The sequence below is a fragment of the Melanotaenia boesemani genome, chromosome 22 (assembly GCF_017639745.1).
Source record: "Melanotaenia boesemani isolate fMelBoe1 chromosome 22, fMelBoe1.pri, whole genome shotgun sequence".
In the NCBI taxonomy this organism is placed as follows: Eukaryota; Metazoa; Chordata; class Actinopteri; order Atheriniformes; family Melanotaeniidae; genus Melanotaenia; species Melanotaenia boesemani.
In genome coordinates this window covers 21,037,432-21,063,557 of record NC_055703.1, presented here as the reverse complement: position 1 = coordinate 21,063,557, position 26,126 = coordinate 21,037,432, and the positions used below count along the sequence as shown (strand labels likewise).

The 26,126-nt window shown below is 38.1% G+C and overlaps 2 protein-coding genes across 4 annotated transcripts in view; both read right to left on the bottom strand.

Annotated features, from left to right (window-relative positions):
- jag2b (jagged canonical Notch ligand 2b) overlaps positions 1 to 6,705 on the bottom strand; it is a 46,406-nt gene extending 39,701 nt beyond the window's left edge. For both annotated transcript variants that reach the window (XM_041976277.1, XM_041976278.1), the window contains exons 1-2: positions 6,356 to 6,705; positions 5,260 to 5,580 (exon numbers count right to left, since the gene is read on the bottom strand). In XM_041976277.1, coding sequence (XP_041832211.1) covers positions 5,260 to 5,580; positions 6,356 to 6,424 — 390 coding nt within the window. In that variant the 5' untranslated portion in view covers positions 6,425 to 6,705. The remainder of the gene's footprint in view (positions 1 to 5,259; positions 5,581 to 6,355) is intronic.
- Positions 6,706 to 15,358: 8,653 nt separating this feature from the next.
- nudt14 (nudix (nucleoside diphosphate linked moiety X)-type motif 14) overlaps positions 15,359 to 26,126 on the bottom strand; it is a 28,709-nt gene continuing 17,941 nt past the window's right edge. The window contains exons 5-6 of one of the 2 annotated variants that reach the window (XR_006009165.1): positions 21,693 to 24,995; positions 15,359 to 15,369 (exon numbers count right to left, since the gene is read on the bottom strand). Coding sequence is in view for 1 of the 2 variants with exons in the window: in XM_041976401.1 (XP_041832335.1) it covers positions 24,746 to 24,995 (250 nt within the window). In the remaining variant the exon portion in view is untranslated. Of the gene's footprint in view, positions 15,370 to 21,404; positions 24,996 to 26,126 lie in introns of those variants that run through there. The other variant, XM_041976401.1, reaches the window with a different exon arrangement.

Genomic DNA, 26,126 nt, shown 5'->3' with positions numbered 1-26,126 from the left:
AGTTATTAAAGCTCCAAAGCATATTGTACAGAATAATATGAAAGTTACTTAGATGCATTAAACTCAGCACCTAGATGTATAAATAATTACTTCTGTCTGCTGATTAAGCTGGGAATTAGCAAAAAAGTAAATAAGTAAACAAAACAAGTTGAGTGTTTGCAGAGCATAAAAAGACAAGGCAGTCACCCTGTAAACTGCAATCTTAAAAACACAAATAACACACCCTAAGCACCACTTCTGGAAAAAGAGAGCTCTCATAACATTTCACCTTGGGAGTTCAGCCTGCCCGGCTAATTGCATAATCAATACAGAGCTGAGCTCAAACACAGGTGAGACTCGTGTGAGTGGTTTTCCACGAAGCAGTGCTGGGACATGAGGAGAATGGATTGGGGGGGGGGGGACCCACAGAGGGAGGATAATTGTTTACTAGAGGCCTATGCAGACGTCTCCTAGCAACAGCTCTGACATGCTCCGTATCAGGTGTGGCTAACCATGGCAGCCTGCATTAGCCTCTGTGCATCCAAAGCATAACTGCTGTTGCAGGCAGTGGAGCGGACACAGCAAGAAAGAAAGATGTACAATAAAGCTAAAGTGGATTAATGAACAATTAACAAAACCTTTGCCTCACTTCTTCATATTACGCCCAAGATCTACAAGTTTTAGTCAAAAGATATTTGGGAACATTTCCACAACCCCCAGCCTAAAGCTGGATTCTTACTAATCCTCTCTTTTTGATAAATGGTCCTTAGTAAGAGGATCATGGCAGTCCAATAAAGACTTTTTATTGGCATTGAAAGGCTACATGACAATATTTAAACCCACCTCAGGGCAAGGTTTGACCCTCCCCCTCACATAACGACTACCATTACATATGTTGTGTTCACATGCAGAGACTAAGATCATTAATCCCCCAAGGGGAGAGTATTTTAAAGTGTACATCTGAAACAGGGAAATCGAGGAGTCATACACTCCATCTTGACTCGTTTACCTATACAAAAGTGCATTAAGTGCAGGAAAGAAAATGCTGGACAGTAGCGCAAGATAGGTTTTAAAGTGCTGTTGCATGTGTGTGATATAAACACAACCAGAGGCACAAGCCAAAACCATTCAAATAGTTTGGGTTTCCTCCAAGAAAAACAATCTTCCGCAGGTCTGAGCAGATCAGTATGTTGTTGAAATGTGAATGAGAGTCTATGCTCGTCATTGTTGAGATGATCAGCAATGTGATAGCAACTATAAGCCAAGAGAATGTATCGGCAGGCCAAAGCAGCCCACCTCACACAGACGCTTCCTGTACGAACACACAGAGGTCACCTGCTTCCAGTCAGTCTCATTCCTGTAAATGATCTCATTCCTGGCTGTAGTGGTAAAATCAGGACACCTCAAGTAAATTCTGCTTTTTGATGATGTTAATGTTTGCAGATCGACTTCAATCCTGGACGACCACCTGCATCTAGTTACTGTGAGTGAGAATGGAGGTCTGATACATCAGCCAAGTCCGGACAAGATACGGTTACAGGCAGGCTCACATCAAACGGACGTCCGGCTGATGCCGCTGGAGGGCTGGGTGGGAACGAGAAGAGAGAGGCAGAGAAATTTCATCTGCAATTTCATTAGTGATCAGATGGAAGTAAGACGTGTTTCTCTCCTCCATTTGCTCTCCTTAGGTGCACACACAGCACCAGCCAACAAAATGGAAACTCAATCAGACCAGACGAAGGAGGCCTTAATTTACCCGCTGAACTGTTTTACTGCTTGACATTCATTCCACGGAGCACAGAGGCTCCGCTGATATCTGATCAATTAAACCTAAATTCTGCTTCTTAAAGCATTTTGACAAAAAGCTAGTTTTTCTTTCTATTACTAGGAATGATTTACACTAGATACCAGATGTGCACGACTGGGTTGAGGTCTTGCATTTGAAGATTAAGTGTGATTGGCTCCAAATCAGAACGAATAGGGTTGTTTTAACTCTAGTTCTACATTTGTGAAGCTCTCTGCCCTGAATTCTATTAAAGATCAATTACATGCCAAACAAAACTGTGTTTTAATCAATCTACAACTTCACCACTAGATGGAACCAAGTCTTACATAATGCCTCTTTAATATACACTAAACTATTCCATAAAATTTAATGAGACAAGCTGTATACAGGATGTGTAACTGTGCACAGAAATTTAGATGGTTTTTGTCAGGTGAGACTGCAATTATGTAAAACTCAGGATATTGCTGGAACAAACCAACAGTCCTAAAATGCTTTAATGGGGATTGTGAGTTGACAAGCCGTCTTAATAACCCACTCCTCAGTCACAATTTTTGGTTAATAGAGGACAATGTGAACTAGAGCACAAAAAGAAGAAGAACAAACAGATGTACAGCTGGCTTGTGGTGGGACACAACTGCAAAACTGCCTGGAGATTAAGTCAAAACTGGAAAGAACCCTTTAGATTCTCATCAAATGTCTGCCCCTCTTATTTCCCCCCAACTTTTGTCACTTCTGCTTCACCTGTATTCTGCTTGGCTTCAGTATTGTAAAAGCAATATGTACCTCTCAGGACTTTTTTGTGTATAGCAACTGTCAGCCAACCTGCGTGCCATACCTTGGTGCTCTATTTGCATGATGAGGAGTTTCCAACACAACAACAAAAGAGGCATATATTATGCCATACATAGATTTACAAATGCAAATGATTACCACTTTCCAGGCAAATGGACACTTGGCATAATTCTTGGCATTAAAATGTGCTTCTGACTGGCAAGAGCTATAAGAAGAGGCAACGGTTGAGACCTTTTATTGTAAATTCATCCTGCAGCTACACACTGAATAGTCTGCAGACATCTATACATGATAATCCTGACTCAGGGGTTAATTTAAAAACCACTTATCATCGGGTTGTTGAAATTACACTGCATGTGTTGACTAAATAAGTTAGGAAGCTGTCTCTTTACACAGGTTGCCAGAAAGGGATGATATTCATCATTACAGCTTTGCTCTGTAACATTACGCTCAAAGATGAAGAGTTAGCAATGAATTAGCAGATGTACCAGCTGAGAAAAATCCCTGGTATTTTCATGAATCAGTTTGTAAATCACTGCTCTCTTCTGACTTTGTGGAAGCTGTTTGATACCTTCATCACACCTGTGCAGAATATCTACAAACTAAAAAGGATGCCAGCTTTCCAAAGAGAGAAATACTTGATATTAGTGCAGACTACATTAAAAAAAAAGACAGACCACTCTGCTTGTTATGCCCACTTTAACATAACACAAGTCAGCAGTCAGAATCTAGAGATTAAAGTAAAATAATTCCTCAACGGTTTCGTTTTCATTCTGTTGCTTAAGTCTGGTTCAAGATGACTTAAGAGTCTAGCTCTCGCTGGTTTCCACAGGGCTCAAAGTGGGCAGTTGGCCAGATGACACGGCCAATAGTACACTGCATCTTTGTTTCTTCAGTCTTCAACATCGCAACAGCCAGTGACCCCGCAGGCTTGTTGTGACATCTGGCACTGGAATAGTGCACCGGTATCAGCTGGGGCACTTAACAGAAGGACAACACAGCAGAGCAGCCCTCCTCACCTCTGCCTCGAGGTGTCTGTCGAGGATTCAAACAAGAGCCTCCCGGTGGTTTAATTTCTGTGTGATGTGAACCATGTAGTTAATCCACATAAATCCGGGGCTAGACTCAAAGAAATGAGGAGCTCAGGTGGTAAGACACCTGATGATCCAAAGAAGAGCTTTACTCCTTTAACATTTTGCCTGTAGTGTTTGCCAGTGTTTTTCTTGGACAGATTGATTATTGAGAAAAGCAAGTTGGGCATCGTTAGATAAAAAAAATAAAATAAATAACAATACTGAGAACTACATATGACTAAAATCAACACTACCATACAAAGTGCTTCAAGTTTTCTTTTTTCCAAACTCCTTATGCACTCCTTTATCTTCTCCTTACTTCATCAGCTATCACTCATCTGCAGTCGCACAAGCTTAATTGCCCTGAAGGGGCCAACAGGGGCCACCTGGCACCCACAGCAGGAGAGGAGCATGAAGGGAGGGAGTGGGGGGATTTGTCAAAACCAGCTAGCAGCGCTCCTAGAATTGATGCCCACAGGCATTCTTTGCTTCAAGCACATGGGATTCAAGCACTTATCATTTTAACAGAGAATTAATTGAAGGGTCTTACACCTATAATCAGCCCCTTCTCACAATAATGTAAAAGCTTGTCAGTTTAAACCTGCTTTGCATAAAAGTGGCTATATTCCTCATGGATGTAGTCTCTTCAAAATAGTTCAGATCATCTCAAGGCAAAATCTTTCAATAAAAACCTTCATGAATCAGCAGTATGTAGGAGTGAAAAGCTTCTTCTGTGTCCGAAGCTGCAGTTCCCTCCCCAGGATCTACATATCAAAGCACTTCCCCACTCTAATCACCCCATCATGGCCTTGACAGGTGCAAGCTGGTGAACTGGAACAAAGCCAATCCTCATATATCAGGGCAATGTTAAAAGATGACCCAGTTGACACTGCAAAACACTGTAGATGCAACTGGATCCTTGTGAAGCATGCAATCATTTAGCCCTGTTGTGTGTCAGTTCTCATAAGAACAGGATGCTAAAGACCCACATTTACTGAGGTCTATCCCCTCTGCAAAGACACATGCAGGACACCCAAAATCCTTTCAGTAATGATAGTTCTGAACCCACAAACCGGTAGGAAATTCTGGTACAAGTGTGGTGTTGATCTCCAGTAAAGTGCAGTTTATGTAGATAGAACTGACTACATGTAACTTTGACTCTAGTTTAACAGTACTGTTGCGCTCTCTGCTCAGAAAGGTGGATGCTATTTAATCAGAGGTTCCAAAGACAGTTAATTTTGTTAGTCTTATAGCATAATTGCCTAAGTCATATTTTGGCTAAATTGTGATGTCTAAAACTGCTGATTGATTGTGCATCATTGCATGTCAAAGCTTAAAATATTACTTGGGCAATTATGCAATGAGGCCAATGCTTTGCAGCTCTTTTGATGAGCTATTTATGTTTTGGTTTTTACATTTGAGCACAGAAATATTAACGGGTTACAGTTACAGTTACCCAAATGTTTCAATTTGCCTTGTACATCATTAATCTTGAGGAGGGTTTGGACTGCTGCTGACTAAGTTAAAACAACTGGCAGGTTGCTTCTGAATCATAACTGTTGAATATTGCCAAATAAAATGTGAAGAAACACTTGTGTTGACTTAGAAGAAGGATGCAACCGCACTCACCGGCCACGCAAACTGGAAGGGGATCAAAATCTTGCCAGGTTCGTCGATTTTATTCGCGCTATTCTTGGTGTTCTTAAAAGAAAACGTATTTCCACCGAGAACTTTCGTAGATCCAGCACCAAACGTGCAGGATCCGGTGGTGGTGACGTCCATCTGGTACTCCTTCAGGCAGACTTTGATGTAAGTGTCGCACTCGTCTCGAGTGCAGCGAAGGTCCTGGGAGCTCCTGGAGCCGTCGCAGCACTCCCCAGTCGCCAGCTCTCCGTTTACATTCTCCACGGAGATCAGCTGCAGCTCGAAATAACCGGTTGACTGAGACACCTGGAAACAAGTTGTAAATAAATAAATAAACAAATAAATAAATGACCAATAATTAAATGGCTCTGACAGAATACTGAACGATGCGTAATTAGATATGTAAAGATGGATCAAGTGCCCAAATATTGTCAAAGTTTTAATGAAATACAATATCAAGACGTTCTTGTTTGGGTTTGGACGTACACAAACGAAATAATAATAATAATAATAATAATAATAATAATAAATTCTTTGCATCATGAATGGAGCACGTGAACGCGCTAGAGCAAATTATCCCAGCAGCCAATTGATGCGACGCAACTTACAACTTGTTTGGCTCACGTGAACGTCCTGCAGCGTGCATGCTGGGATTTTAGACAAGCAGGTTACTCTCAGACAGGAGCTCATTAACCGCTGCAGCCTGATATGCGATGCAATTTACAACTTGTTTAGCTCAGGCCTAATTCCCCACCACCACCCCACTCTCAAGTAATAAAAAAATAAAAAAAAAAAAGAAAAGAAAAAAAAAAGCACGAGATTTAGAATTAAACCAAAATGGAGAATATCATGTACCAGTTCCTTAGACTTCAATCTTGTCATGGTAACACGATCACATGCTCCACAACTGACGACTACGTAATTCAATTATCGATTAATGTGATGCGAATATGCAACGCCGGAGAACAAATAGCTACATCTGCCTACGCCCACCAACTTTTCCAAATTTCTGTTTTAAATATTTATTACCTAGAGGCGGAATTAAAATAAATAGTATAAATGAAAATAGGATCCTTCTCACCTTCGTCCACAACGCCAACAGCAGGCACACTACTGAGAGGCAATTCCTAATCCTGGTGCGATTCCACATGCCTCCGATTAATTAGAGTGACATGAAGGGTGGAGGGGAAGAAGCAATAAGAAAAGACAAACAGCCGCGGACCCGGCGACTAGTTCCTTCTCTCCTGACATGCAAAAACAAAATATTCACATGCGTGTCCTCTCCACTGTCTAGATTTCACCGAGGCATTACATGCGCGTGTGTGTGAGCAGGCGGGCGGATTGCGGCGCACTGATGGTCAATGTACAGGAGTGTCCCTCCGTCAAATCTCTCCACACAGCAACTGAGATGTTTCGTAGCCACAGCCTGAAGAGAGGATGTCTGCTTTGATTGGCAGCTTCGCAAACCACTTATAAATTGGCCTGCGGGTAGTCTCTGAGCCAACCGGATTATAGGGGCGGACAATAGTATAATAACCCCCCCTCACCCTCACCCCACCCCATCCTCTCTATCTCTATTTTTTCTCTCTCTCACTCACGCCTTTCCACCCTCCTCCGCCTCCTCCCAAAACTTGAATTATACTGGCTTTCTATTGAGCTTCATTTAGACAAACCGCATTACAGCGTGCAAACAAAGCAGGGGTCGACTTTAATTAAACGCAGCCGCAAAGGCATTATAATGAACACAGCCATTAGCCTGTTTCAAACTGAGACCTTATCCTCGTTGCATTTCATTACTATCTTAATTAGGCCCAGAGACAAATTTGAATTACTGTATTCTGCTGCAAGGATTACTTAATTCACAACATGTATCTATAATTTGCTCATTAAAACTTTATAGATTAGTGCTGCAAACTGACTTAATTTCTGGGATTTATAACAATGATGATTGTTATAATGATTTTGATTAACAATATAATTTTAGTCATTTTAAAACATAAACACTGCTGTTACAAATAACCTATTACCGTTACGATATGATGTGAGAAAATCGTACAATTTTTCATATGATCTGACAGAAAAATCACAGTTTTTGCAGCAGATGACGGTAAAAGTCCCCATTAAACAGCACTTTCAAGTCACATTAGTTGCAGCAGGTCAGAGCGCCCTCTACTGCAACACTAAAGAATTCAAACATGCATCATCAGTCGTGCTGTTCATACTCCAACGTAGTGTTTGATGTTATTTTTTAAACTGTTGTTTATATTGCTGAGTTTTATTATTATTTACTTTGGATATATAAAATCATGTCAAACCACCGCATTTGTGATTTGTGACTAGTAATTTCAATAACATGATGCAATGTGTCATCCTGCTGACATCCACAGCAACAAATACACTTCCTCCCCTAAATCATCCTGCTATGCTGCACATAAATGCAAATGCACATGTGAGAAACAGACATAAACATTTGCACACACATCCATGCCTGTCTTGGTCAGGTTACCTGGTCCTTGCAGACAGGTGGCCACTGGCGTCCAGTGTTTCCCATGCTTTATAAGCCTGCTATAGAGATAACCACTTCTGCTGAAGGTTGTAGTGTTTTTGAACTTACTTGATTTACCTATTACAATTTTTAAAGGCAGGTAAGTACCTGAAATGTACCAAGTTGTTTAATTTCTCTATCTCTACCTTTCCTATCTGTCATTTCCCTCACCAATATTTCAAATTTTGAATCCCCAAAACCATCATAGTGCCAAATAAGTTTAAATAAAAATGGCATACCTTATGTCAAAGACCAGCTACACTACAAGATTAGCACAAGTGCACTTTTCTTTTAGTATTCAACAGGATCCTTGGACTTAATGAGTTAGATTGGCCATATCTTTAACTCCTCAATTAGAGCAAAGCATTTTCAAGTAGAAATTACTTTAATTTTTATGTAAATAAGAAGCAGGAATAGTGGAGGTCAAGCTTCTACATTAATTAAAAATAAGTCAAAGCTATTTTTCAACTCCAAAAGAACTTTAAAAAGATATAGCAGACTCCAGAGTGGTGCAGCCATACCTGCACAATAATACATATTATAAGATATGTTTTCAGGCTAAATGAAAAGAACACCTATTTAACTGTTTAATAGGTGGGTGGATCCATCTTGTTATGGTGTTGTTTTGCAGCAAGATGAAAAAAAGGATGGGACGTAATAATTTCACACAACTAGCAGTCAATTGCTGGAAGAATGATGAAAAAGTCCAACAAATAAGACCTGGAAAACTTAACTGGTTACAAAAAGTTAAAAAGCTGTATACCTTTTGCAGTTACAGATATTTTGCACATCACTATAATAGCATTCCTTAGAATAGCTTAAAGCAAAAAACAACATCAATACAATGCAAACATATAGCGTCTGGAACTAGAAAACAAATTTCCTGCATCATCTCTGCTCAGGTAAATTTACAGGCCACAAGGAAACACCACTCTTTCTTCCTGTGGTGCAAGGACAACAACATACAGAAGCTGCCAATCAATGTGACAGCCCCCCCCCCTCCAACCTCCCTCCATGTCACAGTCTCCCTCTCATCAGGCGACTGCCAGCCAGTCAGATAGGCCTTGAAGGAGGCTGCAGATATCCTGAGCCGCTGCAGACGCTTTGACTGGAACGTTTCACACGCTGTCACAAGGACATGTTAGTGCCTTAAGTTGGATCACACTCGGTAAAGGGCCTTGGCTGGTGAAGGAACAATGTGTAAGAGTATCTGGGTTTGTATGGTGTCAATCTACATTGGTCCAGACCGAAATATTTCAACAACCAATGGATGAATTGACATTAAATTTAGCTCTTTGGTAACAAGAATTGTTCTCATGTCAAAGTGGTCCTCTAAAAGCATTTAGACCTTAATGATTCTCTAATATGAGTCTTTCCAGTATGGCAAATGTATTTTGTTAAGCATCTCTTAAAGCCTGAGTGATCCTTTAGAGGATGTTGATACATACAATGTTTTTCTAAAAAGATATCTATAAACCTTTCATCTGAAAATCCAAGCAACAAAATGAAAATATCTCAAATAATTTCATACTTTGTACTTTATGAGCTCCTGCTTCATCACATCAGTTTTAGATAATACCTGTAATGTCTTGTAAGACTAATATTAGCAGCAAACTGATGCATCTACTGAATCCTAACACCTACCAGAGGGCCTCAGGCGCTGTGTGCCTACCTTGTCTTCCTGTTTGCATACACCACATGCATGTGTGTGAGGCAAAGAGAGAGGAGTGTGTGTGCAGGAGGAGAGAGGATTATGAGTGGGAGCACTGTGGGGGGTTTGCCAGCCTCCAGGGGGGAGGTGAAGTGGATTTCTTCTCTCATCCATTTTTCATGGCTTTTTCTCCTTTTAGATCTGCAGTCTCTGTACATACGGCTGACGGGTCGATTCTCTTTTATCTTTAAGCATCTTTTGGGGACTCTCTGCATGTGTTCGCTGGTGCAATTCGGAGTAGGGTGGGGTGGTAGTGGAGGTAGGGATGGGTCAAGGTTGAGGCATGCTGTTTTTCATCAATCTCTAATGACTATCTCACCACACACCCTGCTAAGATGACTCTCATTTGCTGATATTTCCTGTTTTTTTTAACTGAGGTGGGCAGCTCTCCTCTGTTCTCTGATGGTCACAGGATACAGAATCCTAAATATTTTAGTAAAATCTATGTTTTCCACTGAACAGATGGAATATTATCGAGGGCATATATAAACAGTACTGTTTAATAGCAGTATATGTCCCTTGTGGATTAATTCAAACACATATGTCCTTTAAAAGGGGCTTTGAATAATTAACGATCTCTGTTTGTGACCTCTGGAGTTCAGCATCATTGACAGAACTTGTTTCCTGTCCACCGCTCTCCCCCCCTGAGCTACAAAAACCTCCAACTGGCACAGCGACAAGGATATTCTATGTTAGAAAGCCCATTAGAGCATTTTGATGATAAAGCAAAACCCTGGAGTAATTAAATATATTTCAGTGGGTTATATCAGGACAAAATATTATGCAGATGGCTATCATGAGCAGCAAGCGCTTACAGACTGTTTTTGAATATCAGTCCAGATAATTTCTTTTTATTTCCGTCCTCAACATATTTGTGTGTTAAAGTGGGACTACACCCTGCGAAAAAACAACACCGTGGGTTTTTGGTTGAAACAGGTTTTGCCACTTAATGTGTTTAAAAAAATCTGTAAACCTTATCTGTTGTTTAAACAAGGGCCTGTTAAGTCTCCTGCTGATGCTTCTCAAAATGACAAGTTGTAATGTTTCATTAACGTTGTGTTTAATTCCAAAGCCTGATGCTGAACTGTAGGTTTAGCACATAAAACTAATCATGGAACTGTGTTACTTAACTCTAACCAATCAGAAGAAAACTTAGTGAGCAAACCAAATAGCGAGCAAATGAATGAAAAGAATGAAGTGGAAAATAAAATGTTGTATAGTGTGCCAAACTCAAGTCTCCTCTTCCTTCTCAGCCTGAGACTTTCTTCTGCTTCCCCTCCAACCACCTTGATAGTTGAAGAGCATATAATAGATGAGCAGAGATTTAATAGGGATGCTGCATGAAATGAACAAACAACCTATAAGGTAGTACAGGTTGCACAGCTTTTTGATTGCAGCCTTGATTTACATCTTCTGATGATGCACTTTTTTTGTCTGATCTAATGATTTAATTTGATTTGTTGGGGAGTTTTTGCACCAGAACATCCTACACAGTGTAGTTGGAGGATGAGAAAATACTGCTTACTGATGAGTATCTTTCAGTAAAGCATTAACATTATACACTGGATTTAAACTTACTTGGGATTTACATGCACGAGCATTGTTGACTTGCTTGTATTTTTAAACATTATCTTCTTTTTCTTTCTATGTACTTTGCAACAGCAGAGCAACAAGTGAGAAAGCAAAATGTAAGGCCAAAATTCAGCTGACATTAAAATGATCATTCGTTTGCACTTAGCAAATCATACATTTAAGTTTCTTTCAGCACAGATTAAAGATATCTTCCTTACATAACCCACATGCATGCCTTACATCATTCAACTTTCAAATAAAGATGTGTGTACCAGCTGAAAGCAATTCCTCCACCTAGTTAAAACTATGGAGGTAAGAATGGAGAAACCCCAGCCTACACTGTACCTGTCGAAAGAGGAATGTAGCTTTTCCAGCCCGATGATAGGTTCAGTTCTTGTATGCTGATCATGATACAATAGCATTAAAGCATGTGGCGTTGACAAAGTTCAGGCACAAAGGACAAATATTGAGAACACTGTAGAAGAAAAAAAAAGTTAAATCAAGCAATAAGTAATATCTCAATAACATGAAGCAGAAAAGCAATGACTGTGGAAAATCCGGCCCAAAACTAATTCTACTAATAACAATTTATGGCCAAATCAAATCAGTCATAGCAAAAAACAAACAAGATGATGTGACACATAGAAATCTAAGCTGCTTCTTTAAAGGAACAGAGGAAAGGAAATGTACAAACTACCATGACCATCTACCATATCAACATCTTTAAAAGGCGTCACTGTTAAGTTTTTGTAACTTTTTCTGCTGTATCTTTGTCATTCCTAACAATGGTGTTTAAAAAAAAACTTCCGTGTCCTATAAGCAATGTGGCTATCAATAGTTTCCATAGGAACCACTGGCTTAAGACACATTGATCATATTCACTGACAATCAAATCATAAGAATCCAAATGGTCAAATTACCTTAATATTAGCAGCACAACTCGTGGCTTCCTCCCACTGTCCAAAGACATGCATGTTAGGTTAACTGATGACTCTAAATTCTCCCTGTGAGTGTGTGTGTGTGAATGGTTGTTTGTCCCCTATGTGTTGGCCCTGCGATGGACTGGTGACCTGTCCAGGGTGTACCCTGCCTCTCATCTGTTAGTGCTGGGTTAGGCTCCTGCTTACCCGTGACCCTTAATGGACTAAGGGGTTCAGAAAATGAATGAATGAATGAATGAACTCGTGTGTGTAACCAGCACTCATCTCATTGTATTTGTGGCCTTGAGCAAGGCACTTAGAAGCTGCTGGTTTCCTAACAGCAGAAGATATAAAGAGCCAGTTAAACTCTGTTGCCTAGCAACACTGTATTCATGACCTAAACCTCATGGGCACCAAACAAATTGTATACTTGACCTTCCATGTCAAAACAAAAAAACTTAAGAGATTATTTTTCCTGTTGTTTCCTGACAACTTTATACTAATTAATTCAATTAATTTCTAAAGCTGTAATCAATTCAAAGACAATTATTGCTTTTAAAAATCAGAGCTTTGTGTATTTCAGGCTTTAAGTTGTCCACTTTTTACCCTAATTTCCTGCAGCTGAATAAGCCTTCAAGTATGTGTGGAAAGATTGTTTCCACTGCGATAAAAGGAGGCGTGCAGCCACCTCAGACATGGAGGGGTAGCTCTCTTGTACCCTCGTGTTCTGCTCTGCTGATAGTACTGTATGCATCTGTGCTTTCTCATGTGGAGAGCTTAGATTTCACCCAGCACATGCTGGTCTGTGTGACATGCTACTGTTGAGAAGAGAGGGATGAGTGACAGATACTTCCAAACTGGAAATGTATACTTTGGTCACACACACGCATATTTGTGCTCCTAGATTCATGGGTATGATGTTAACCTGTTGGACAAGTTGATGACACAGCATACTGTATGTCTTGCTTTTCCTGTTCATGCTTGGCAGTCCTCATCTAACCTTTAAGTCACTAAGATATAAAAACCACAATGGGTTGCTCCCTTTTATTCAGCCTAAATCCTTTGCTCTCATTTTCAATACTGAACACGACTTTGAAGGGAAGTGGAAGTGCTGTGCTTCCTTTTATCTACTATCAGTCTGAGAGATGAGGTAGGATGCTCGGGTTACCTTATCATTACTGCTGGTTACTATGGATACTCTAGATTAAAAGACATAACTTAGGATGACTTTTCTACAGTGATCAAAATTGTTTCCTGCCAGCACATTAATATAACAGATAACATTTTCTCATTTGACCCCTTCCTCAAGTGGAGATACCAAGAGCAAACACTTTTTTCAAAACCAGCACACACAGCCCAGGAGCTCATAAATTTACCTCACTGATAAGGACCAGCAGATGCTGCACAAGGACTCAGGGCTGCAAAAAAACGCAGTGAAATATTAATGGCCTGCTAAATATTAGACCCTTTAAACAGAAGCAGGTTGGGGGAATGATTCAACTCCTTCTTCTCTTTGTTTTTGCCATGTTGATCTGAATGTTAGAGTTTACAGAAAAGGAGCAACACCCATGAAAAAAAGATAATGATATATTGTATCTACAATACATAATGTGATGAGAAGACTAAACATCATTCTTTGGTTGAGAATGCCCCTTTTCACTGATATATGCAAGTTTTTTGCAAGGCCAGGACGTTGCAAGCTTTGATGGACTTTCTTTCAAGGCCAATCATTACTTGCCTAAAACAAAGTACGTATTTCTGTATAAGTGCATAAATCTAACTGAACAATAGTTGAGAATAAAATTAGAAGGAAAGAAAAGGGGATTTGCATGAGATAAGGACATCCCAATTTATGTTTAAATGCACATTTGGCTGCTTTTGAAGACTTATTCAGATTGCAGGAGCAGTTAAAAGAGAGATAACATGGCATTCTGGGACATGTGGAGATATTTCATACTCTTGTTTTCGTTGCATCCTTTTTGTTTGCAGAGTAAACATTGTCATTATAATGGTCACTATTTTAATCACTACACAAGCATACTGTGATGTCAGCACGGTGCCATAACCATTTATACCAGTACTTGATATGCAATCACCTTCCTGCAATCTACATCCTTAACAGTAGATATCATGGCAGGGAAGATTATGCTGCTAGCAAGAACAAAATCATACAGGAAATACTGCATGCATAGTGCAGTTTTAACATGTCTATTTAAAGCAGTATTTGATGTATTTGTAGCATTTGCAACAATAGACCTCCTTGCATTTGATGGGTGGTGCAGAAGCATGTAAAGATGGTCAGCTGCTACCCTCTTCCCTGCAGCTCTTCCTCTTTTTCCAAATGTGTCATTTGTGCAGTATGAGACGCAATGAAAATCAAGGTGTAGATTAGGCTGAAACTGTGATAAAACACCCATTCACGTTTGTTCATCACGTTCTGAGCGAGTACAAACTCCACATATTGCAGCTCAGTAGGTCATTCATATGGCACAGTTGGTGTCTGCAACTGTTGCACTTCCATCTTTTTTGATGATGGTGCATCATTGTTGTCATATAAGTTGGTGAAGTTACGTGATTACAAGCCAGTAGAAAAAACTGGTAACTACTGGATGAAAAGGGATTAATTTTGTTTCATAAAAATAAAACCATAGAATCAAAATGGACTATTGACAGTTAAAATTGCTGAACAGTATAGCTAAAACTTGCAGGTGCAAGAGTATAACCAGGTTATGATACTGCGGTTGCTCCTGATGATCGGCTGAGAAGTCATGAATATAAAAAGAAGAAAGCTACAGTGGATGAAGAATATCTGTTCAGACGGAGAGATTGAAGGTTAAAATGCACACCTCCTTGTCATAGCTAGAAGATCTCATTTGCATACAGATGGACTGTGTCAGAGTCTGCTGGAATCATTCTGGCTTTGTGCAGCTCAGTGTGTGTTCTTACTGCAGAGGTAGCTATTGGATCTTGATTTTTCATCAAAGGGCAGGTTTTAGGTCCCACATGTGAATGGGCTGCATTCAGACAGAAAGGGAATGTAATCCATCTGCTCTAGAGACACACAAACACACACACACATCCAGATGGTTTCTGGAGAACAGAGACATCCCATGTGTCCAGTTACAACATGAAAGCAATGAGGATGCAATTTAAGGACCGATCCTCCGCCCCACCCCATTAACCTTGTAAAGATTAATGGTGGGGACACTTTACAACCGTTGATCATCTACAGTCACTTTAAGGATGAGCCTCATTAGGGACGTAACAGAGTAAAGGAGCAGCTCAGGTGACTAAATTCACTTATAAATTCCCTGGTTTCAAAATGACGGTGCCGTCGTTTGTTCGATCTGCTAGTTCTGAAGGTATCGATTGAGATATTAACCTTAAATCTGCAACAATCAAATTTTCCTTGTTGCAAAAAATGACTACGTGCTGTGTAAAAGGCACTGCAGTCTTTTGTTCTATTCAACTCCATGAAACATATTAGTTTCACCTCAGTGATCACCACCTGCCCAGCAGCAAACAGCAGGCAGGCAAAGTTGGCAACTAGTAGGTGAGCAGAGTGCAGCGACTCCCATTCGTCAGATGGTTGAGATCTCCATGTGAATGCTAAGGCTGCTCCATGTGCATTGCTAACTGTGTGACACAAGATATTCACTTACTCTAAAAGGGTTTGCTGGCATTTTGACCTAAAATGGCACTCTTTGAGATGACCACAGTTGCAGCCTATTAGTGGATATGACTATAAAAATGGCCCCTCTGCATTTCTGCTGGGTAACATAAATATGGCTGCAGTTTCCCTTAAAAAATATATAATTGTAAAAAAAAAAGTAAATAATACATTATGTAACTTTAAATGTATTCCTTAGTGTAACTTGGGCTCATATGTTGTACTTATTGAAACTTCCTCTCCTTACTTACAAATTTTCTGCAAAAGCAGAAGTTACAGTGCAGCCTCCTTAAGTCAATCTGCTCTGATTAGCCAACTCCTGCAGTCTGATTAGACACTCACTCAACACAGCTCCACTGAAATTTAGAATTTAAAAAAGAGCATTTATCTGGTAGCATGTCATGAAAATGACACACTACAAATGGCTTTCTTTGTTATTGTATCACATTTAAACATATGAACATCTAATTTAGTTTCATGGGAATTTTAACTCTAAACAACTCTTTTCTTTCAGAAAATAATCCTACTAAACTCCTGTTTCAGAACCATCCAGCAACAGCAACAAGGAGTAAAAGAAACTAAATTCATTCAGTGTCTGTTACAACGAGGAAAAGCATAAAAAAAAAAGGTTGCAAAATAATTTTTAAAAAGTGCCATCAACTCTGATATTACTTGTTTCTAAATCTGGCATTACCAGAGTAGCAAGTTTTGATGCTGAGGTGGGAGGGCATTAGTGTTGCTTTTGTGCCATTTTGTTCCCAAGCAACATGTTTTTAAGAAAACAGGAGATGTGCTGCTGCTTAGTTTGGAAAAAAAGAAGAAGAAAGTAAAATGAGTGGCATGTTTTAGTGATAAATCTGCAAAACCGAGATGCAATCATTTCTGCTTTTACAACCAAAAAAAAAAAAAAAAAAAAAAAAGTTCTTCTCATTGCTTGATATACCTCTGCTGCATATCTTATCAGATTAAATCAACTTTTATGGTCCTTGTGGTATACGAGAGAACCACTTCTTTCATATCTGTCAACGCTATCAAGATCAGGTGGGTTGAATTTAATTTGCGTTGACTTACAAACATAGGGGGATTTTTTCATATATGTCATCCCACTTCCTGATTTACATCTAGCTTTCTTTATCTTATCAGGTTGCGTTTGTTCAACAAAGACCAACAGGTTACAAAAAGCAGTTGCTGCAAGATTTATCTCAGCAGTAGAGAAGGGCAGAAGATTTTATGTAAACCACAGAAACCTCAGATCCTTTAGTTGCCTTTGACAGCTGCTTTATCTCTGTAACACATACTGTAAACCTTTTTTTCTATTGGTACAAACTTTACACTATTACTGATAGTAACTACACTGTAAAATAACAATAAAGATTCACCAGTCTAAAAATTGTGAAACAATTTCAGAAAATGTTTCGCAACATAAAATTGTGAAAACGTTGGAGATCCCAGCACACACAGTGAGTAATATCATCAAAACATTTAGAGGATCAGGAGGAATCTGTGTGTGCAGGGTCACAGGACCAAAGTCAAAATGAGCTTTAAATGCAAATTTATTTAATAATAATAATAATAATAAATAAAAAGATAAAATGCTGCATTTGATAATTCTGGAAAGAAGGGAAAATTACAGGACTAAAATGTTTAATTCAGTGCTTTAAGGCTCTTTTTCTGTTTATTTAAGGCCAATTTATACTAAAATCTACCTAATTGCAATTCACTACAATTATACCATTTAAGTATCACACAAGAAATATTTGAATAAATACCAATTTTATCTTAAATTAGATATATGATAATATATATATATATATATATATATTAAGGGAGTAGGAAATAATTTCATGCAACAAAGATGCAAGTATAAAGTTAGAATATGGTGTTCTTAAACTAAAAATGCATTTACTTAGTAAAACCTGTGGTTCAGGAGGTATTCCATAGGTTGTTGATTCATTTTCCATACGTTAAAATGTCCTTGGGCAACATTCCCATGATGTATCATCACTGTGTGAATGAGTGTGTGGCTGAACTTGAAAAGAGCCACTTTGACGCCATTTAAGACTTTCAAAAACTGCATAGATGTAACTAGAGGTGTGCTCAACAGGATAACAAATCAGCTTCTTAAATTTAGAGCAGTAAAGATCTGTCTCTTATGCAAAGAGTAGAGAAAGTCAATACCTCTGCAAGTTGAAGCCAGAAATTGCAGTCAGGAGGTGATGAGCGTAGCTTTGCATAAATACTGGAGAGCATCTAGAAGAGCTGTGTGCAGCGACAGGCCTTTAAGGTAATAATTAATCTCCTGATACATCCCTCTCTAAAAATAATAAACTAAAGAAAAAAGGAAAACAATTAAGTGCATTTCAACATTCTTGAAGGGAAAATGGGAGAGCAAGTTGTCAGCACTTTGCTCAGCATTTGTAATATTGCCACTTTGCAATCCATCTGCTCTGCGATGTGTAGCCATGAGATGATGATGCTGTAATGAAGAAGACTTACATTTTATTCCTCTCATTCATTAACTATGAGACTAACAAAACCATTTTTAGAGCTTCTAAACAAAATCAGCAAAATATGCAGCGGAAATAGGTTTAGAAACACTCTGAAAACCAAACTGTTTTAGGCTACGAACTGCAGAATTAGCTCACCCTCCCAATTATAATGCTCCACTACTATGTGATTATTTTATGTAATGTAATTTGGACCATACAGAACCTGTTAATGCTTTCTATTTCAGACATAAAGAAGAAATTATGGAGCTTCTGAGCGATAAACCCAGCACAGCCTGCAGGAATGAATTGTTTAACGGTGAGATTTGAAAGTTTCACTAACATTATATAATAAATCCATATTTATCTTTTTTTCCTGGGTCAACACTTTTAGATTAAGTGTGCAAAATTACAAAATTATCACAAGACAAACAGACACTTTTGGCATCAACACATTTTATTTAAACTTAATGCAGTTTGATCCAACACAGTGCACATGCAAAGTATCATATTTAAATATATACTGTATGTTTGTACCAAGTGTTTTGCTTTGAAAGTTAAATATTTCAACATTTAGGTAATAAATTAACAAAACTCAAACATTACTAAAAGCACTGCCCACAATAACACACTTTTAATAAAGCATTAAATACATGATAAAGTCATAAGTCTGCAATGCTGATATTTGTAAGTTTTTTTCCTGAAAATACTTTTTTAAAAACAATTTCAGTGAGACATCTGAAAAATAAATAGAAAAAAAAAAAAAAAAAAAAAAATCACACTTTGACTAATGTCTTAACCATGAAAAAATCCAACTATTTCTTTCACTTAAAGGTATTGTGTGTAGGATTTTCACAGAACGTTACACTACCAAACAGATTAACATGTGCTACAACGCATAGTCACTATGAGCCACTTTTACAGCAGAAAATCGATTAACTTTTCCTTGTTGCTCCTAATAAAGAAGCAAAAGTGACCGACTCGCAGACTTTGTCCAAAAATCAAAGTGCCATTTCCAGGATACAAACCAAAATCAGAACTTCTGGATGTTTAATGAGAGGCAAATGTCTAAAAAGACATCCAAATTATAATTAAACCGCATACTACACATAGCACCTTTAAAACCATTTCCTCCTTGAACTGTTGCTCAGATTGTTAAAAACACAGTAAGAAAATGTCAAACAGTGCACAAACCAATAACAGAAGAAAAAACAGAACAAAAAAAAACATCACAGTTGAAGAAGCAACAACAGCATGGTTATGGGGGTACATCTATAAAATTCAGGTACCAATGAATTAAGTTTTCTGTCACACAGAACCGCTGAGTGCTGACATCTCATGTCTGTTGCTAAAAATTTGACATGTCAACAATGCCTTAAAAGCAAGTAGACAACATATTTTTGCCGTCTGCCTGAGTGATGGAGGTAGAACTGCTGGTATAATGGTTAAAACCCAGCATAGGCAAGAATTAATTATTCAGCTATTTATTTACCTTAAACATTAGATTAACTGTATATTTAAAAAGCATAAATATGGCTTAGCAGTGGCTCAGTCTGCAACCTCATTCTAAACTGTCAAAAGTGCAATAACCTTTGCCACAGAGGGGAAGGTATGACTTGTTGAACTGGTAGGCAAAACGGACGTTGCAGGAAATATGCTTATTTGTTTCTTCGCCAAGAGTTGAGCGAGACGCTTCAGTCTGATGTCTTAAAAGTTAACAAAGAGCTACAGTCAGCTGTTTGCAGTTAATAGCTAACAGCTACAATGAACAACTCAGCATGTGATATCCTCTTTATTTAAAAACACAACACAAAGAACAATGTGTAAAAACAGTTCTCAACTTCAGTGGAGGGGATTTGGTCCAGTATTTCTTGGACCAGTTGCCGAGCAACCAGAGGTGAAGAAACAATCAGGTCAATCAGGTACAAAAACACCCGTGTTTTTGTGCACATTTTGCAAACTGAGACAAAAAATGTTCTTTGAACTAACTTGAGTTAGCCAGCTGCTGCTAATGGACAGTATCACTCTCTCCCATTAAAGAGTGAAATGTTTGGTTTTGACACAGTTTGTATTTCACACAGACATTTGACATAAAATCAAATTAATATGTTTGGAAAAGAAAAATAGCCATATTTTTTTTTTAGCTTATAAAAAAAACAAACAAAAACAACATTGTTTTTAATCCACTGGCTGAACAAAGCTCCAACACTAAAATGCAGGTGTAACCTAACTAATTTTCTTCATATGATTAACTGTTTTTAGAGCAGCTAAGATTAACTGTTAGAGTAGCTGGATGAACCAGCTGAACTTGAAGTGCTGCCATGCTGATTTTGTCTCTTTTGGCAATCAAGTTCTCTCCAACAATTGACTTTAAACAACAAGACCTTAGACTTGTGCCTGAGGACATTGCAGCTGCCTTTTACCTTGATGCATGGCACTTTTATTTTCAGTGTGGGTCAATCCTAATCTTGCTGCACATCCTCAATTTTGGTCACTGAATGAACGCTCTTTACTGGACAGTGGTTGATAGTTAAAGGGAAGTTATGGAGAAATATGCGCCTGTGGTAGTTTCCAGTTTGGTTATGGAAAGTTTTTACTTGCAGTTGGCTCACAAGACAAGTCAGATTGCAGTTCTCTACATTTGACAGGCACATAAAGTTACAGACTGGCCTTAAAGTTTAAATGGCTTTTGTTTGTCACATTTATGTTCTGCTAAATCAGACGGAAACGGACATTTTGCTGTGAATGCACCACTATGTGTATTCACATCTGTTTTTAAATGGGCGCAACAAATAATTCTCAAAACATAAAGTGAACTTTTTTTTTTTTTTCTCACTACAGTAAACAAGAATGAGACATTGGAAAACTGCGAGCACCATTGGAAATCTTTCCATGAGGTTCTCCAATAAACTACCCAACTGGAGCCGAGATCCACTTAGACCTCAGCCAACCAAGACAAACATATATTTTATATGTCTTATGAAAACAGGAAGGTTAAAGTTAAACAAGAAGGATGCTGAAGTGACAGCACTGATGAGGACCAGGTAAAGGATATTACTGATCATGAAGTTAAATAAGACGGTCAAAAAGTTTTGTGAACAATGTTCGTCAACAGTTTGGATCCTAACAAATAAAACTAACAAGACATCTTCAGTTTTTTTTTTCCAAAGGTGCTTGCCACATTTTCCAAGAGCCTTAACATTAAACTTGTGAAAGCAGATTTATCATAAGCTCCCATTTGTGAGGATCTGATTTTGTGTTTAGGTTGCAGTGCCCGATTGATCCTGAGAAAATACAAATTCGTTCTGCTTTTTTTTTTTTTTTTCCAAGTAATATTAACTTGGAAATAATTCAAATTGTTCATGCAAAATATTTTTTAACAGCAGGACAAAGAATTTCACTTAGAGAAGGGAAGATAAGTGTGGCTTAAGGGTTAAACATACTGTATATGCATTTATTCTTATGTAGTTTTGGGTGTAAATGACTAAGTATTCAACTGTGTTTCAAACTAAACATATTTAGTTTGGTTATATTTATTTGTGCAGAAAGTAAGACTTAAAGTGGCACCACGTAACATGTTGTGATGCTTAAAAATGAAGCAGTCATCTCTTAAACTGCTTCAGGAATCGAAAGAGAGAAGGATGCACAAAAAAAAAAAAGGAGAAAAATGTTGACATTTGATTGTCGGCTTTCCTTTATGCTTTAAAAACAAAATTAATCCTCCACACTAGAGAGCATAACCTGCTCACAGTGTGAGAGTGGTCCATCCATCCGACACTAATGCAGCCTAATACAACAATTCTGCAATAAATCCTCCCTTTATGAAGATTATACTGTCCTGTTTTTGTAGAGGTGTTGACTCAGCTGTATAATCGTTTTAGACCATGTATTTATATTAATGAAGGCAGGCTCAACAGCAGACACCTCTCTATAGTATCCAAAAATAGACTGCGTTTGTATTAGCTTTGCTTAGAGAGGAAACCTATTTTTGAAAAAAACAATAGTTTCAAACTCAATTTAATCAAATAAAACTTAAATAAATTTCCAATCAATGCATTTAATCATTTTGCAAACAAGGTTGTACATCAACTGTAATTTCTGTTATTAAGTACAATGAATTAATTCAGTTTATGCAGCACTTTTTCGTGGCGCTCTCACGGTTAATAAAATTTCACCATGTTAACTAAAATGTTCAAATGTATTTTGCTGGATTTTGCACAGATTTCCCACCTTTTAGACTTTGAGGTTGCCTTAAGGCTGGGAATATACATGGTTTATAACCACACGGTCATGTAGGCAATCGGCTCCATCACAGGTCTTATTGTTCGTACACTTAGACGTGTACTACAATTGTTACAGGAGGATTCTTTTAAGGGGCACACTAGAGAACTCGAACCAAACAGAGCTGTCAGTTTTGCAGGACACAACGATGCTAGAGGGTAGGATTTGATTCATGTTAAAACTATGAAAAAAAATGCCAGAGCTGTGGCATTGTAGATGGTATTTGTGGCCAATAGGTAAAGGACATTGAATATATGCTCATATTTTGCCCCTGCACTCTCTAATGGTCACTGCGTGCATGATAGTTTTTCTCAGGACATGGACAGCCAAAGCTTTAAACGGCGCAGAATATGCGCGGCAGCCTTGATAGATGTGTTCACATCGTTTAAGGCAATTATATTCCCAGACTAAGCGAAGTATTAAACAACTGGCTGCTCCAGAGTTTGGAGATGTAGTTCTCTTAAAATGGAGGCATAGTAATGTTTTAGGTGAAGATCACATTCTAAAAACATTATTGGCTTTTTTTCAGTTTTTGCATATTTCTTTTAATAAAGTTCAACATCGGAGATTCTTTCCTGCGACATATCAAATAAGAAATGAAGTGCCAGCCCTTTTACAATGAAGAAAAACAATTAAATTGTCAGTAATCAAGCTGGAAGTGGTTTTAAAATGTCATAATCTAACTTTGTAATAACTTGCTGGTCTTTGCCACACCCAGGGATCCATCCTGAATATGACCATAGGTTTGATTTTCTGGACCTGAGATTAGTCAAAATGCTGCTGGGATATTAAGTTAATGGCATATTAAATTAAATAGAAGGTGGGCTTTTAGATTTAGCATTTTCCTTTTTAACACATCAAAGCTTGATTAACAAGTTCATGAAGAAACATTGACACATGAAAACGTAAAAAATAAAGGTTTTTCCATTGTGGATAAATCCAAATCTCTAAAAAGTGATTCCCTAATCAGGAAGTTTACAAGTCTGAAAAGCAAACATTAACCCACTGCAGATTCTCATGTTCTAAGCTAAATGTGAAGATGCCATTAGAAGTGGATTCAAGTGTTAACTGTACAGAATTCTTCTAATCAGGATTGTGCTTCGGTACAATGATACACAGAAAACAGAAAAAATAGGCCTCGGTGCAGAGGTAGGTGTATGATTTTCCTGTGTAGTAAAAGAAGGTTGCGTGTGACAACTGGTTTGACTTTATAAACAACTCCAAACAGAGTGAGCACAGATTTTTAGTGATACTGAGTGATTGTTTTCTTTTTTTATTCTGGGGTATTTTAATGGATATTGCTTAAAGGCTGTGGGTCAGAAAATTTACATGAGGCATGCCTGAACACCTCCATCATTACAAGGCCCCACAATGAACGAGCATTGTTTTTGCATTACTGGATTGTGTATAAAAAGGAACACTCCACTGTTTTTGTGTTTTCTGCATTTATACCCCTTTTCAGCATACTTGATGGTGGCCAATAGATACTCTTGCAAGCAAATTTTCAATTGCTAAAAAGATGCAAACTGAGCAAGCTGGATTCATTTCTAGATAGGATCACAGTTGGTGACATTTTGGTTGATTTAAATTAAATAAAAGATGCAATATTGATGGAGAAAGTTTAATGTTTTCTAGTATGCTAATAGAGTAATGTGATTGCATTCTTACATGCAGAGTTGGATACGTTGAGGTTAAAAGAGACAAAAAATAAAAAAACCTGTGCATCTGAGTTGAGACATTGATATCAGTGGTATTTCAACTCAGAAACTTGGCATAAAATAAGCACTAAGAATACTAAGAATGTATGTAACCAATGTCCTCTTAAAATGATCAGTTTCATGCAGATGACATTCAAGATGAAGAAAACAGTGGAGCATTCCTTTAATTAAGGGCAGGCAAATGAAATCAGTGATATGCAGCCATTCTTAACAGATGGCACAGTAAATTAAATGATAATCCTATATCTGTACTTAAAAAAAAGAAAGAAAAAAAAAAAAAGAAATAAGAGGAAAAAGTGCCAGTGAAAACCAGCTATGGCAAACTGTTTGTGGAAAATAATTAAAATAAATAAAAATGTAAAAAGTGACCGGGGCAAAATAAATAAATAAATAAAAAAAAATTTAAAAAAAAGAAACCAGCTGGCAACAAGACAAGCCCCCCCCCAACTTCATCATGTACCAATAAGCAAAAAGGCAATACAGGATGACGAGCCTTAAGGAGAAGAGTGGATGTACTGGGCCAGTGTTTAATTTTAATTTCTAATAAATGACAGAAAAGGGCGATTAGTTACACATTGGTGGAAATCTTGTACTTGGGAGACATGTTATTGTGGAACCAGATGAAACTAAAAATGACGCCCATGGTCTTAGGAATACGTTCGTCGTAGGCAAACGTCATGGCCTCGTGCAGCGGGACTTTGACCACCTCGATAAGCTCCCCCTCACGTGGCTCACCTCCACCTGCGCCAACACAGTTGTCATCAGACACCTCGGCGTAAAACATGGTCTGCTTGGCACCCGTTACACCCACACCTGACCTGTAGGGATGAAAAAGTAAATGGAAATATGTGTTAGCAAAAAAAGAAAAAAAACCCATACTGCTCCTGAATTTAAATGGACTTTTTCTGAGGTGTGCAGCTAGACTTGCAGGATATTTTTCTAATTTTTGGATGGGAGTTTCTTTTTCCTACAGTATGTTAGAAAGCTTTTTCTAGAAATCAAAATCAAAATAAAAAATTTGTCCTGAACAATTCAAAATATATTTTGTTTAATGCAGCCTTTTTTTTCATTTACAAAACAGTGTTGCTGCATAACAACTTTGCATAATGCCTTAAGAAAAAAAAAACTATAGCAGTTGTAATGTCCCATTTTTACCCAGAGAGTTGATGAATTTATTTCCCATCTCAACAAAACGTTATTTCTCTACTTTACCCTCAGGTTGTCTGTTACTGGCACAGCGCTTTGCTACATGGAGTGCTTCTATCAAAAACACCCTCATAGGTGTTATGTGGGTTAAAATGATACATGTCTAAACAATGGAAGCAGCCCACACATAACAACAGTCATAGACAACACCAACAAAGCTGGAGGAGGCGTCTGAGTCAAATCAAAAACATACTAATGAGAGCATTCAGTCATGGTTGTCCAGCTGCTGCTGTCTGATGTGGGACTGTTTTCTTCCTGACTCTTTTTAAACAGCTCTGTCAAGCTCCAGGCAGTTAATAAAATGTTGACAAAAGATGGATGGTTTACCTCCTGCGTACCCCCCAGCACCCACCAGATCATTTTCACAACTTTTGCACTTTTAGTTGACAATTTTAAAAACTGTAAACTTCTATCCTCTGACTTTAGGATAAAGTATTTCAATTTATCTTGTTAAACTATATTCCCTAATGCAATCATACATCAGAATATACTACCTGTTTTCCTCTGGTGAAGTCATACAGATTCTCATCAAGCTAAATTAAACCTGATACTCAAATAGGACATATTTTCAATGTGACAAAACTAATCTAAAAGGCTCATTTGCTCATTCATGCAACCACAAAATATTCAGAAGTGACTGGTCAATGCTAAAAACAAGCTAAATGCATAAAGTAGTGAAGTATTAACCAAGCACGCAGCTTTAAAACATTTCCCTCAGACCTAGAAATCAAGTGAAAATGGAT